At 40.9% G+C, this 13,419-nt stretch overlaps 1 protein-coding gene across 5 annotated transcripts in view; it reads right to left on the minus strand.

Moving 5' to 3' along the window:
- The window catches only part of kcnh7 (potassium channel, voltage gated eag related subfamily H, member 7), a 55,279-nt gene extending 53,880 nt beyond the window's left edge, over positions 1–1,399 (minus strand). For all 5 annotated transcript variants that reach the window (XM_072459892.1, XM_072459874.1, XM_072459883.1 and 2 more), the window contains exons 1-2: positions 954–1,399; positions 92–322 (exon numbers count right to left, since the gene is read on the minus strand). In XM_072459892.1, coding sequence (XP_072315993.1) covers positions 92–322; positions 954–1,029 — 307 coding nt within the window. In that variant the 5' untranslated portion in view covers positions 1,030–1,399. The remainder of the gene's footprint in view (positions 1–91; positions 323–953) is intronic.
- Between the last annotated feature and the right edge of the window lie 12,020 nt (positions 1,400–13,419).

A 13,419-nucleotide genomic window follows, 5' to 3' on the forward strand; every position in this document is an offset into this window, starting at 1 on the left:
GTCAGCAACACAGGTGTGTTATGGGTAAAATATACGTATACTAAGTTGTCTTGCCATGAAATGATGTGTGGTTGAAAAGTAGAACACTCACCATCTTTGCGGTGATAGGTGATCTCCACCTTGCGCTCGTCTGAGCCCAGCAGTGCCTGGGCAACCTGGGCCACAGAGTGTCGGCTGGTGAACTGCCCATGGAGGAAGTCACAAGTGCAGGGCTTCTGCATGACATCGGGCCGAGAGAAGCCTGTCATCTCACAGAAGCCATCGTTACAGTAAATAATTGCACAGTTTTGCACCCGGGCATTGGCTATGATGAATTTTTTATCTGTAACACAGAAGGGGACACATTGGGGGACAAAAATTATTATTTGTTCAACACAATCTCTGCCATGACGTGATAAAAATGTATTTTCTTCCGTTACATCAGCCTATCACAGTATAATAAACATCCTATTATATAGGGATCATGGCAATGAGGAGAACCCTTGACAAAACATTCAAAGGTAATTTATCAGCAGACCTAAACTAACAAGTAAAATGTCATCAAAACACATTATATTAATGCTATGGAAAGGAAATAAACCTTGTAGCCTGTGACTTGCTGCTAATTTATATCCAATAAAAGTATATTGTATACGGCATAGTATTAATTAAGGGACATGAAATAATTTCACTTAATCACTTAATCTGTGTGTCTTATTATGACAGCATTTTGAAGTTTAATTGAAGCCCATGAGCTGCGTAGTGTCTGTCACTACTGTAAATCATCTAACTATGTGAATTTATTCTGACTTAAAACAGCTGTGAAATCACACAACACCAAGCTAATCAACCCAATTAGATGTACCGTATTTAAGATGTATGTGATTTGGGGAATGCTTAAGAGCACAAAAGCACACCATTACCACCAACACAATGCACCCACACAACACAGGACACCAGGGAGACATACTCACTTTGACCCTCGAATTTCCGTATAATTACTCCCAAAAACGTGTTTTGTGGCGCAACATGACCTCTCCGGACTGGCATGGTTACTCCAAAAAAATAAACACAACTGCAATTGTTGGGCTGTTGAAACAAGCCGATCCCTCAAAATGCCTCCGTCAAGTTGTTGCTACCGAAGCCTGAGGGGCTCCCCGTTTTCTTTGTCACCAGTCAGTCATCCTCGTAAGAAACAGCAACTCCTTCTGCTTTTTCCCTTATTTCAACTCCGCCGCTTCCCCGGCTGCGAGCATCGCCTTGACGCCCCTGCGCTTCTCGACGAACGGGAGCTGGAAAGAAAGAAGTCGGTAGAGCACAGTTCCGCCAACATCTCACCGTCGCTCCCCGAAAGCTCTGCGCGCTTTGTGTCGGAGCGCGTCTCCAACGTGGCGTCTATTGTTGTGAAGACTGATGGTCTCCGAGGCCAATGGCAACGCGGAGAGACACGGCACAGAAGGGAGAGACCCACATGGATGGATACATGCATAACGTAGACAAAGCAGCAGTCAGAGAGATAGCACGGCTGCGCTCGGTACACTATTGCGCAGCCGGTGTTACATTATACCAGTGTTTGGTAAGGCGAGGGGAGATTTATCAACCAATTTCCATCCACTTAAGGCACTCTTAAGTAGTCAAATTCAGTGAAGATGAAAAAAAAAACAACCATGCTTACTACCATAGGCTGAGGTTAGGTTGGGGCGTTTTTTGCATTGCCTATACAAAGCAGGTGCAAAACATTTTCTCTTGTAGTTAAATGCAATTTCTATGCAACCAATGAGACACGATTGGACCAATTCAGTGACAAAGGTGGTTACGTTACACTATTAACGCTTTCCATGTCATAAGTTATTTGGTGTCACGGGGGCCAGTCCGGTGCGGGGTGACGTCAGGACAAGGCACGCAGGTGGATCGTGTGGCTCGTTAAAGGAGAGCTCTCGGCCCGCGATTTGGCTCTGTTTTAAATGTCTTTCGTCGCCTCTGGTTACCACTTTACTTTCCAGCACAGTGTTTGCATAAAAACCGCCCGGGCTCCACTGTCACTGCGGGCGAAGGGGGGAATTCGCTACTGCCAAGGAGCTGACCATGGTGCTAATTCAAAATGCAGCAACTACCGGGATTTGTTGCTTTTTACAGACATTAAGGGCATATTGTGCTTTATCAGGGTATTTAGGATCAAACCATAACATTCAATCTACAATATTGATCTAAAAAGAGTTAATAATAGAAAAACATCAACTTGAAGACTATCAAAGCTGACAAGCCTGATTGCATTTCCAAGCAGCAGCTTTTCATTTATATTTTCAATCCTATTTATTTATGGCAGGGAGTACGATTTTTTTATCATTTATTTATACAAGGGAAACCAAATAAGAGTGAATTGTTTCAATAAACTTAAGAAGGTGGAGATATGGGGTAGGTGACAACATACATTTACTGAGCACTCAAACATGCATAAATCAATCAAAATACAACCCTGAGTAACCTAATTATGAGGGAACACTGTTGTACCAGTTAAAAGCTCATAAACATAGATGTTGCATGTCTCCTTAAATCATATATATTTATTTTGAAATAAAGATTTAACATCATTATGTGGACATTTAGTTTCCAATCATGTCAAAGACTACATTTTGCTGCCCAGTGGTTACTCTAATTAGAATGCCAGAAAATTCACCTGGCAGCGAACTGATTAAAGTCTTTCCTTTTTTATGGCTAACTAATCCAGACATCCTCGGTTAAACTGTGTGGACAGCAAGTAAAAACACCTCCATGTTTAATTCATCACAATTTAATCCTACTTTAATATGTACTTTTTCCTTTCACATTCACTTTACATCTTAAGCCGATGTACTCAGTGACTTTTTGGCTTGAACATACAAACCAGGTATAACATCTGTCCTCTGTCTCTCTTCCTTCCTCCTCTCCATCTGCTCCATTGAAACAGCTATTCACATCATGGCTTAAATGGGTAAAAGCATATGCTACAAGGTTTTATGACCTTTTATTTTTTACAAAGAGACTAGCCTGCAGAACAGTTCGCACAAAGGCATCATTGTTCACTCCTTTTCACTTTTTCGTATGCTGATTGTTATGCTAAAAATATGATTTGTGTTATTTTCGCCTGCAGCCCCGCATCTGTTTTTTTCACTCGTACAAGGCTAGCTGATTTTGAATATTTACATCCATTTTGTTGCGTGCTTGCAACTTTTAAAAGCAGTAATTATATTTTCACATCTCTTTCTCTCTGTCAGTCTTCGGGCATGATTCACTGACTCATGCAATTGAACAGTAGCAATAAAGGGTAGGCCTGTCCTTAGGTCATGTTCACATTAAAGGGGAGTGACAACATTAATTAACTGTGTAGAGAAGACAGGTGGTAGTAACGAAACACACATTTTGCAACATGATTTATGAAAAGCTCACACCACAGTCATTTTTGGAATTAGCAAAAGATTGTAATCGAAAGGAGCCCTCGCTACTTCCATGGCCTTTAAGTTTGACATTAAAAATAAAATGTTTGGCACCATTTTTGCTGACATAACAATTTATATTTTGAGCTGTGATTGGCTAAAAGGTTAACAGTAGAAAGCCTTCCTTTAAATGTCACAAAAGTAAGAAAATACTACAAATACTACAGGTGTATGTAGGCTGGGATTTCAAAGGGTCACGCACCCTGCCTCTAAAAATGTGAGGCTAATGTTTCTGCAATATTCAGAAGAAAGAAGAAGAAAATAGCTTCCCACTTCCCCCTGTGCCGGGGGAAGTGGGAAGCTAGTTCTAGGGACTATTTCTTTACAGCAGACTGGCTTTGGAAAAATGTGAAAACTGACATATGAGCACCTTGGGGCAAAACGACCAAAGCACATTGAATATGTTGGTATGAAAAAATGTGTAACAGACTGAGCTCTCTCAATCAAGCAGATAATTAAAAACTGCACCAATGTGGCCAGAAAGTCAGCAACATTTTGTCTTTACTTGTGCCTAAATTGGCTTTTATAGACGTCACAGGCAGCCATCTCATTAGTTTACGAGAAGTGGGGGGCTATAAATAGATAAAACTGTATTTACTCTACATTTATCTGGAACATCACTTATCAGTTTATGAGGCGCTTTAGGAGCTACAGCAGGCCAAGGAAATGAGTTCTATACCTGAGCTACACTTAAAGGACAATTGTTCGCCGATTTGAGAACGTAGGCGGAAGTGCGTATGCGCACTCCCCCGTGCGGACTGATACAACACACACGTGCGTTTGTTTACTAGCGCAACGGAGCGCATCGCATCTCTCGTTTCCCGTAGATTTCAGCTCGAACTGTCTTTCTCCGTCTTCATTTTGCCCCATACACTGAGGGAACTATATTATGATAGATCCATGCGCTTAGGCACGCGGAAACGTGGGGACGAACCGCACGCGGTTGCAGGTGAGTGATAGGTGCGTTTTATGATTGATACGTGGCAGGACTAATGATTTATCCACACCACGAGGAAATATGATAAAAAATTTGCTGAAAAAAATCCTTCCATCCATTCCACCTTTAAAGGTGTAATTAATAATGTAGAGCTTATTAAAAATGTACTACGCATGCATGTAAGATGTATGTGGGATCCCAAAGTCTAAGTCAAAGTCTATTGAGGTCAATCGTCATTTATTGCATTTTTGCTAAAGGTTTTTTCCGCCTAGATTAAAAATTACATTAACTCATAATGATTGGTTAATAATGTACCATTTTTAGGAGTACCATTACAGTAACATGCATTTTTCATTCACGTCCCACACACTGGTGATGAGCCACTATAGGCACAGCTGCCATAGGGCATACTGACGGAAGAGTGGCTGCCAACATGCTCATATGGTTAAGCGAGAAAGGATTAATGCATAGTCTCTCTCTACACCCAGATGATTGTCTCTTTTTTATTTGCTCTCTCAACATAATTTTTCATCTGGTAACAACACAATTGTCCTATTTGTACATAAAGATGATTAATTTAATCAGCTTGCATCCATAAATGTATATGGGATATTGTAATGTAATGTGTAATATGATGTTTTGTATGAGAATGGGTTAGGGTTTTAAACTGCTGGATTTCCCCACGGTGATCAAACAAATCCATCCATCCATCTATCTGTAACTTCAAAGTCCGTGTTCTCCAAATACATTGTCCTCCCATATTATTTTTCTATTTACGAGCAGTGTCTTACCATAAGAACAAAAAATCCCTCTTAAAAAAAATTTCACACACCATATTTTTTCCCAACAATGTGTAAAAGGACACTCACGAAATGGAAATGGAAATGGACTGCAACCCCAGTGACATAAAGACTGAAAGAAAGACATTGATCATTTAAAATTTGGAGGTTTAGGGCATGAATGGAAGAGCCTCCACATACTCACATCAAGGCTAAAAGTGGCTGTGAATCGCTGGCAAGGATATGGAATTTTTTGTGAAATACATTTTTCTGATATATGTGAACCCTTGTAAAATAGTGAATGTAAATAATTTTTTTAAGCACGTCAACACTTGCTTTATCTACAACCTATTCAAAAGATTATAGCTTGAGTAGTATTAATGTATTTTTGACCCTCTAGCGCTGTATAAAAGTGTATAATCAGTGCTGAGTAATCAGATGAGTGATAACAGCACTGCTTTCTGGCATGCTCACCATCATTATGATGTATTGGGCACCGAAAAATGGTCGTTAGTGTGTGCGCGCGCTAACCTTGCCCTGGGCGCGGTTAATTAGATGGATTAATATACTACTTGCATGCTACGGGTGGCTCTCGGTCTTAAACTAAAGAGGTCCCTATATCTCACAGAAAGTTGATTTGCTGCCAAGGTGAATGGGATTAACAATGTTGACGGCTTAACATCCATCCTGCTCGAATGTCAAAATGATTGCAGAGCTCTGTGGTCAATACGAAGCCATATCATTTCCCCAAACTGTCAAATCGCTTTGGATCATTTGAAAATTGCTGTTGTCATGGAAGAATATAGCGGTCACTTTCTCCCCTTATTTTTTGTCATTATTTAACTCTAACGGTGAGGCCTGCATTAGGGTTTCTGCAGCAAACAGAATTAATTACACATCCGGCAACAAACCAGAAATGATTTCCCCTGGTGGTAGTAAAAAAAAAATCATCACTACATGGAGTTGTTTTCCTAACCTCAACCCACCAGAGTAAGCCCCGTTTACAGTAGCCAGGCTTTCAAATAAAGTCAGTGCGGCCTAATCTACTATGGAGTTTGGGATTGAACGCCAACAAACAACCACTATTAGCTACATCTGCCATTGTTCTGGTGCTTTGTATCATCATGAAAAACGTCCATGGAGATGCATCAGCCAGAACACTATAAAAAAGTAAACATAAGAGCAGTGGAAATACTTTAGAATTATTGCTAAGTTTAGTATTTATCATCTTAAAATCTCCATTGGTCTAAAATTAGGCAAATGAGGTATTTTTATACAATCCCGAACTCCATAAAAACATGTGTAAAAAAACAACAACTAATAATAGAGCCAATGTTCCGTGACATGTCATGTGATCCTGCTGAGAATAGCTTTAGTCCCGAGTTTAAGTGATCAATTTGTTGACAAGACCATGAATTCTTTGAAATCTGCTCTTGATCTTGCAGCGCCGAAAAAACAGAAGGTCACTAGACCAAAATGAGCCTTCCCGTGGTACAATGAAGAACTGCATTCACATAAGCAAAGAGTGAAAAGTAGAGAGACCCCAAAAAGCATGGGCTACCTTCTACCTGCTATCTACCTTCTGCTCTACGTAAGTTCCAAACTAGATAACAATAAAATGTAATTAAAATATATATAATACAATAATAAGTTAACAAAAATAACACTAGATTTCTTTTCAGCACTTTTTCCAGGCTTTGTTGCAACCTACAGGACAATAATTTATTCGAAGTTTTCAAGTCAGGAATCAGAGCTAACCACAGCACTGAAACTGCACTAGTTAAAGTTACAAATGATTTGTTATTAGCAGCTGACAGCTGGTTCTGTTGGACTTCAGTGCATCTTTTGACACCATCAACAAAAACATTATACTGCAGAGGTTAGAATGTGATGTGAGTATCAGAGGAACAGCTCTCAACAGCTGGTTTAAATCCTGTTTATCGGATAGCTACTAATTTGTAAATGTAAACCAATTTTGTTTACTCATTATGTGCTGCCGTAAGGTAACATTATCAGAAAGTATGGTAATTTCGACTGCTATGCAGACAGCACACAGCTGTATTTATCAATGAAACCCAATCAGACCGATCAAGTAGACATACTTTGCTTGCGTGAAGGTCATAAAAACTTGGATGACACTTAACTATCTGCTTCTTAACCCTGAAAAAACTGAGTTCATACTAGGCCCTAAACATTTGCAAAACTATTTATCTGAGAAGTCTCCCTGGACATTGTCAGTGTAGCCTCCAGTTCTACTGTAAGTAACCTTCTTACAGGAATTTTATTTGACCACCTTTTTGTCCTGTAAAACAGCCTACTTTAATCTGTGTAATATAGATCAAATCAGGAAAATCTTAAAAAATGTATCTGTCTCTTTGGAGAAAAAAAAATCAGTTGTAGTCATTTGGACTCGATAAGTTTCGACTCTCATCTAAGAGTCATTCTCAATCTGAGAATCAGGACCGGGAACACAGATATTTTTGGTAATTGAGAGTAGTTTTTTTTCCAAAAACAGAGTCCAGATGACTACAATTGAATCTTTTTCTACAATTGAACACTTCTGGACAAATGAGGGATTACACTGACATATCCATGCATGCTGCAAGGTTTTTTTTGATTAATTCCTGCAGTCTTTAGCTAGAGAACAGTCTCTATCCTTTCCCTCGGATGAGCAGACGGACCAGGATGAGTCAACCTGGTGAGTGCCGCAGCCCGCTTCCCTGTTTCAGCCCATCCTCAAGGAAGCACTCTGTACCTGTAACACACCAACTTCTCGCTGAGACTACGTCACGAGTTGGGCGGGGGAGGCGGATCGCTCTTCACGAGGATGGGGGCAAATCCCAAACTAAGCTGTCTGCATTTCCGGATGATATGCCCTTAGGGTGGCATAATATGCGATCTTTAAATGTCCCATCTCATGGCTCTGACATCCAGACCTGGATGCTCCTCCAGTGCCTGAAGGAACGCTCTCTACTCTAGATGAAATGCTCCTCATTTGCTTGGATGAACTCTCTGTAAATCAACATCTGCAGCCTGTTTGTCAGTGGGAGTAGGATCTCTCCTTCACAGTGGATTCTACTTTTTCCCTCCCTGGGAAGAAGAGAGTCTAAGGACAAGGGATCCTGGGACCGCTTGTGTACTCAAAAGCCCATGCTATTATAACTGCTAATATGCATGGAAGTTTATGGGGAGTGAGTGGGCAAGCCCGATGGGAAGGTGAATGATGAGCGCACCGTCATGTGGGGATGGTGCAAAGTTTTGAAATTATGTATAATATGTGGTTGCTGTGGCAACGGCTATATTGTTTTTGCCGCAAAACTTTATTACTATTCCATTTTCCATTCTGCTTTTTGAGCTCCCCTGAACATGCCTGAAAACTCAAAAAATGTGTCCAAAATTCAGAAATGGCAAAATAAAAAAAAGTTAAAATGGCGCGACAATGCCACATGGAAAAGTCACCTTTGAGTCACCTTTGGGAGACATCCCAACCCACAGTTTGTTGTAGAGCCACGAAATTAGCTGAAATTAATACTATTGTGGCCATGCCCCTTGCCTTTAACTGTCTTGAATTGAAAAATAAAAATAAAAATGCTGTGACTTGTCTTGTCGAGTGTCTGCAATCTGCTTCTGAAGGGATCGAATATTAACCAAAAGATCCTGATATCGTATTGTTTTGTTCCTGTAACAGCTAAAGAAAAACAGAGGTAACTATATATATATTATAATTTTATAACCACAGTGTGTCATATTAGGTAGATGGTCATAATGTTTCATCTTCAAATAATTATTGTTGAGGGTATTACAAGTTATCCACAGGTCATATAAATAAACTTTTTGTCCCAGACTTCCCAGGCCTCTCCAACAGATAATAGTCTCACCTCTTGTCTGCTGCTATGTTGCTATCATTTCATAGCCTCCTCAATTGATAGGAAATATGCGTGGAGGGACATGGTGTTGGCGCGTCCATGATAAGCCCCAGATAGGGGCTTTGTGTCGTGTCAGTGTCGCCATCGCACTAAACCCATCATCACTGCAAAGATGTGTCAGCTACTGTCCTGTACTGTCCTGCTATTGAAAACATGTTCTACCAGCATTTTTAAGTACAAGTGTGAAATTGTAGTCTCTTGACAACTTATTACAAGTGTTCAAATCAAATCAATTTATTTTTGTAAGGCCCAAAATCACAACAACATTTGCCTCTGAGGGCCACAGGGAGAAATGAATCAACAATGTCTGTGGTGGCGAGCGACGATGTCCCAGGGTCCTCTGTCCTTAGACTCTCCTTCTCGGCCAGGAAAAACTACAAAAAAAACCTCTTTGGGAAAAAAGCGTAGAAACCTGGACGAGTTCCAGTGAAGGAGAGATCCGACTCTCACAGACGGACAGACGGACACGAGGGAGACTGGAGCTGGACCCACTCTTCAGGCAGATGAGGGACCGACTGAGGCGAACTGGACCCACTCTTCAAGCAGATGAGGGACCGACTGAGGCGAACTGGAGCCACTCTTCAGGCAGATGAGGGACCGACTGAGGAAAACTGGACCCACTCTTCAAGCAGATGAGGGACCGACTGAGGCGAACTGGAGCCACTCTTCAGGCAGATGAGGGACCGACTGAGGAAAACTGGACCCACTCTTCAAGCAGATGAGGGACCGACTGAGGCGAACTGGAGCCACTCTTCATGCAGATGAGGGACCGACTGAGGCGAACTGGAGCCACTCTTCAGGCAGATGAGGGACCGTCTGAGGCGAACTGGAGCCACTCTTCAGGCAGATGAGGGACCGACTGAGGAAAACTGGACCCACTCTTCAAGCAGATGAGGGACCGACTGAGGAAAACTGGACCCACTCTTCAAGCAGATGAGGGACCGACTGAGGCGAACTGGAGCCACTCTTCATGCAGATGAGGGACCGACTGAGGCGAGCTGGTCCCACTCTTCAGGCAGATGAGGGACCGTCGGAGGCGAACTGGACCCACTCCTCAGGCAGATGAGGGACCATCGGAGGCGAGCTGGACCCACTCTTCAGGCAGATGAGGGACCGTCGGAGTCGAGCTGGTGTTCAGTGTGTTTCAGCACATTATGGAGTGTTTTTGTAAAAGACAATGCGTTTATCGGCTATATAGTTATAGTTGTCCTCCTATTGGTCAGCCTAAGTAGTACAGCTCTGGGTACATATATAAAACCCTTTTACAGATTATGTACCAATATGTGACAAAGCTTTGCGGCTAAATGGATGATTCAAACATTTACTCCAATAAACACTTCCCTGGTTAAAGTCTATCTCCACGAAAAGTGAGTTTTAATATCATCCTCCAATTACCCCTGTATGTCAGTAAATAACGAGCTTACTTACTATTCCCAATGCCTTCTTTGTGTACTTTAACCTTGTAAACACATGTACACGCCTCAGAACGCCCGTGTAACTCCTATGTATGAGGCTAATTAAATGATGCTGTGATTGCTATTACAGAGGGTGACAGCTATTGCATCTATTTACGCGAGCAGGTGGATGTTCCCCTGCCAAGCAAAATAAGTCCCATGAATCACCCTTCCGCAGCAATACAGAGCCAAGATATCAGAGTAGTAATACAGTCTATGTCTCAGTCAATGCCTCCCAATAGGAAACTACACCTCTGCTGAAAGGTCTCATAAGTGCATATTACATTGGCAGACAGTTATTATGATCCATGACTGTTGAAGTTGACAGAGCAAACAGAAGCGTTTAATCTTTGTTTACGTGCAGAATTACTCTCTATCCTCATAATCTCTTTTTGCTTCCTAATGATTTATTGTAATGCAGGCAAGTCCATTCCTGGGTAAGCAAATGTAATTATAGTTTCAATAATTACAAATCCGAAATCCAGAGCAATTTAGGGAAAAGGCAAATCAGCAGTTACAAGCTAATGATATCATTGAGATAAATATTTTTTGGAGGCTTAGTACGAGAAAAATAAAGCTGTTGTATGTCAAAAAGCTTTATGAATGAAGATTAGCCAAACTCTATAGAGGAAACGTTTTAAATTAGAAGCCTTATAACTGTGACTACTACTACTAATACAATTATCTCATTAGGTCATCTACTTGATATAGCCCCAGTGTCTACAGCCAGTAGTGTTATGTCGATATGCTTCCTACGTCAAACCATTAGCTTCTAGTGCATTGGAGGTTCCATGTTTGCTATATGACTGTTTTCTGTTCAGTTTACGAGCTAATAGCGGTCCTCTCCTGTGTGGCGTATCAGTTAGCTGTCCGCGGGGATGTTCATTCAGCCCACATTGCTACAGCACATGTATGTGTCTTCTGTCTTGTCAGTTCATAAAGGCTTGATGGCTCCGTGCGGCCCATCATTAGGAGGTGATCCCCTGAAGACGCGGGCCCTACTCTGGACCCATCTGTCCTGTTCATTACACAGGAACTGTCAGAACCTCTGGCAGAGCTCCAGTCGACCCAATTCCCCTCTCTTCCTTTAGCTCTTATTCTTTCTCTCGCTCACTCCGTCTATGCCAGCTTGAGCCGGTTGGAGGATCAGGAGTGCAGGGTTGCCCTGGTAACTTGGTCCCATCCCTACATCGCCGTATGGATCATCATCGGATTCGGCTGCCGCCACCTTTAAGTCGCGCACATGTAACAGGCTGTGATCTGAGTTTAGAGTGGGTTGTTTGACCTGCCGCTCCATAATCAAGCATCAAACTGTGCTTTGCGATCTTTCCTCTTGTGAAAGCATTAACCTTTATTAATAGCAGCAGGCTAGTGAGAAACACTTCTCTGAGGGAGTACTGGATGTCTGAGTCTGCCCGGCTACAAAGACATGGAGGATGGACTGGTGGAACTATTGTAGCCTTTAGAACTCAAGTGGGCCAGAAATAGCTTACAGTAATTGCATCTAAGTTATATACTGTGTTTCCTCTCTTACATATGCATGCAATTTACAGGCATGTTTGTTGTTGTTGTTGTTGTTTACTACATTGAAAGCCCTTTCATATGCAAGTTCATTTACGTAAAAAGACCCTTAAAGGTAAATTAAATTATAAACCCGGTACATTAATAGCACTTTTTGTTAATTGTTTTTTTTTTTTCTGAACCTAAAGCTCTTCAGTGTATCAGCACCCCACACAGTAATGCTTTAGATGTCTCATATCTATGGATGTATTAAGAAACTCGCTGATACCAAATCGGAAATGTAACTGAAATTATAGACCAATTTCCCTGAAAGGTGATACAGTGCAGCCATCAATGATGCAATTAGCTGACAGCATAATGCCAAGTTGAACAAGCTGGATTTGAATGTGTACTAGCTGTTTTTTGCTAAATCCTTTAGGGATATCATAGAACCTTGAATGGCTGTAGTTGGTTGTGCTCAGGAGTGTTTAATTACATTTGTCACAATATAATAGGCATTTTAGATTGAGATTTGATATGCTCCACAGCCAATCCCTTGTCATTAAAAAGCATGTGGTTTGTAGTGTTCAAAGAGAGAAAGATATTAGAATTTTTTCTATGTTAAACGACACTAACAAAAAAAAAGTCTGTTTTTTTTACAAACAGAAAATCCTTTATGATTTTGTTAACAAGAGAAAATCAAACCCAGTCAAAGACCGTGCTTCATCAATAAGAAAATAAAAAATAAAAAAAGATAATTGTTTGCCCAGCCCTGTAATGAAGCAAAATCAAATTTTCATGATTAATTTACTGAAACTGGTCACACCTGAATATAGATTCAATACCCAATTCTTCCTTTAACAATAATTGTAAAAATGTGTGATGTTTTGGATATAAATGTCTAAGTATATTAGGTATCATAGCTACTTCAGGTTAGCTAGAAGACAACTTTAACCGTACGTGCATTTGATAAAGACGCATCACTTTATCATCTCTTAGTATAGGTGGGGGATTGCCACTGTAAACGATCCCGGCAAAAATCTATGCATCACCAAATCTCTAAAGCTCCACTGACCTGTTGCTAGAAACAAACTGTAAATACCCAAGCAGAGAATCGAGCGAAGAGCCTGACGGAATATCCATTTAGGACATATCAGACAAGGTGATCTCGCTCATGATCAATCCCAGCTATTGATTGAGGTACAGTATAATGACATTGAAATATGACTCAAAGCAACTGCATTTAGCTTATTTACAGTAATAGTTACCTGGCGTATGATAAATTACTCAATTATAGAGAAGAAAATAGCTAATGCAGTATGTGGCAAATAGCAATGTAGTGTTTTGGGGAAATATACTGTTGTATAGAAA

This window comes from Eucyclogobius newberryi, unplaced genomic scaffold (genome assembly GCF_026437365.1).
Source record: "Eucyclogobius newberryi isolate DKJ021-1_F unplaced genomic scaffold, fEucNew1.0.hap1 SCAF_1, whole genome shotgun sequence".
In the NCBI taxonomy this organism is placed as follows: Eukaryota; Metazoa; Chordata; class Actinopteri; order Gobiiformes; family Gobiidae; genus Eucyclogobius; species Eucyclogobius newberryi.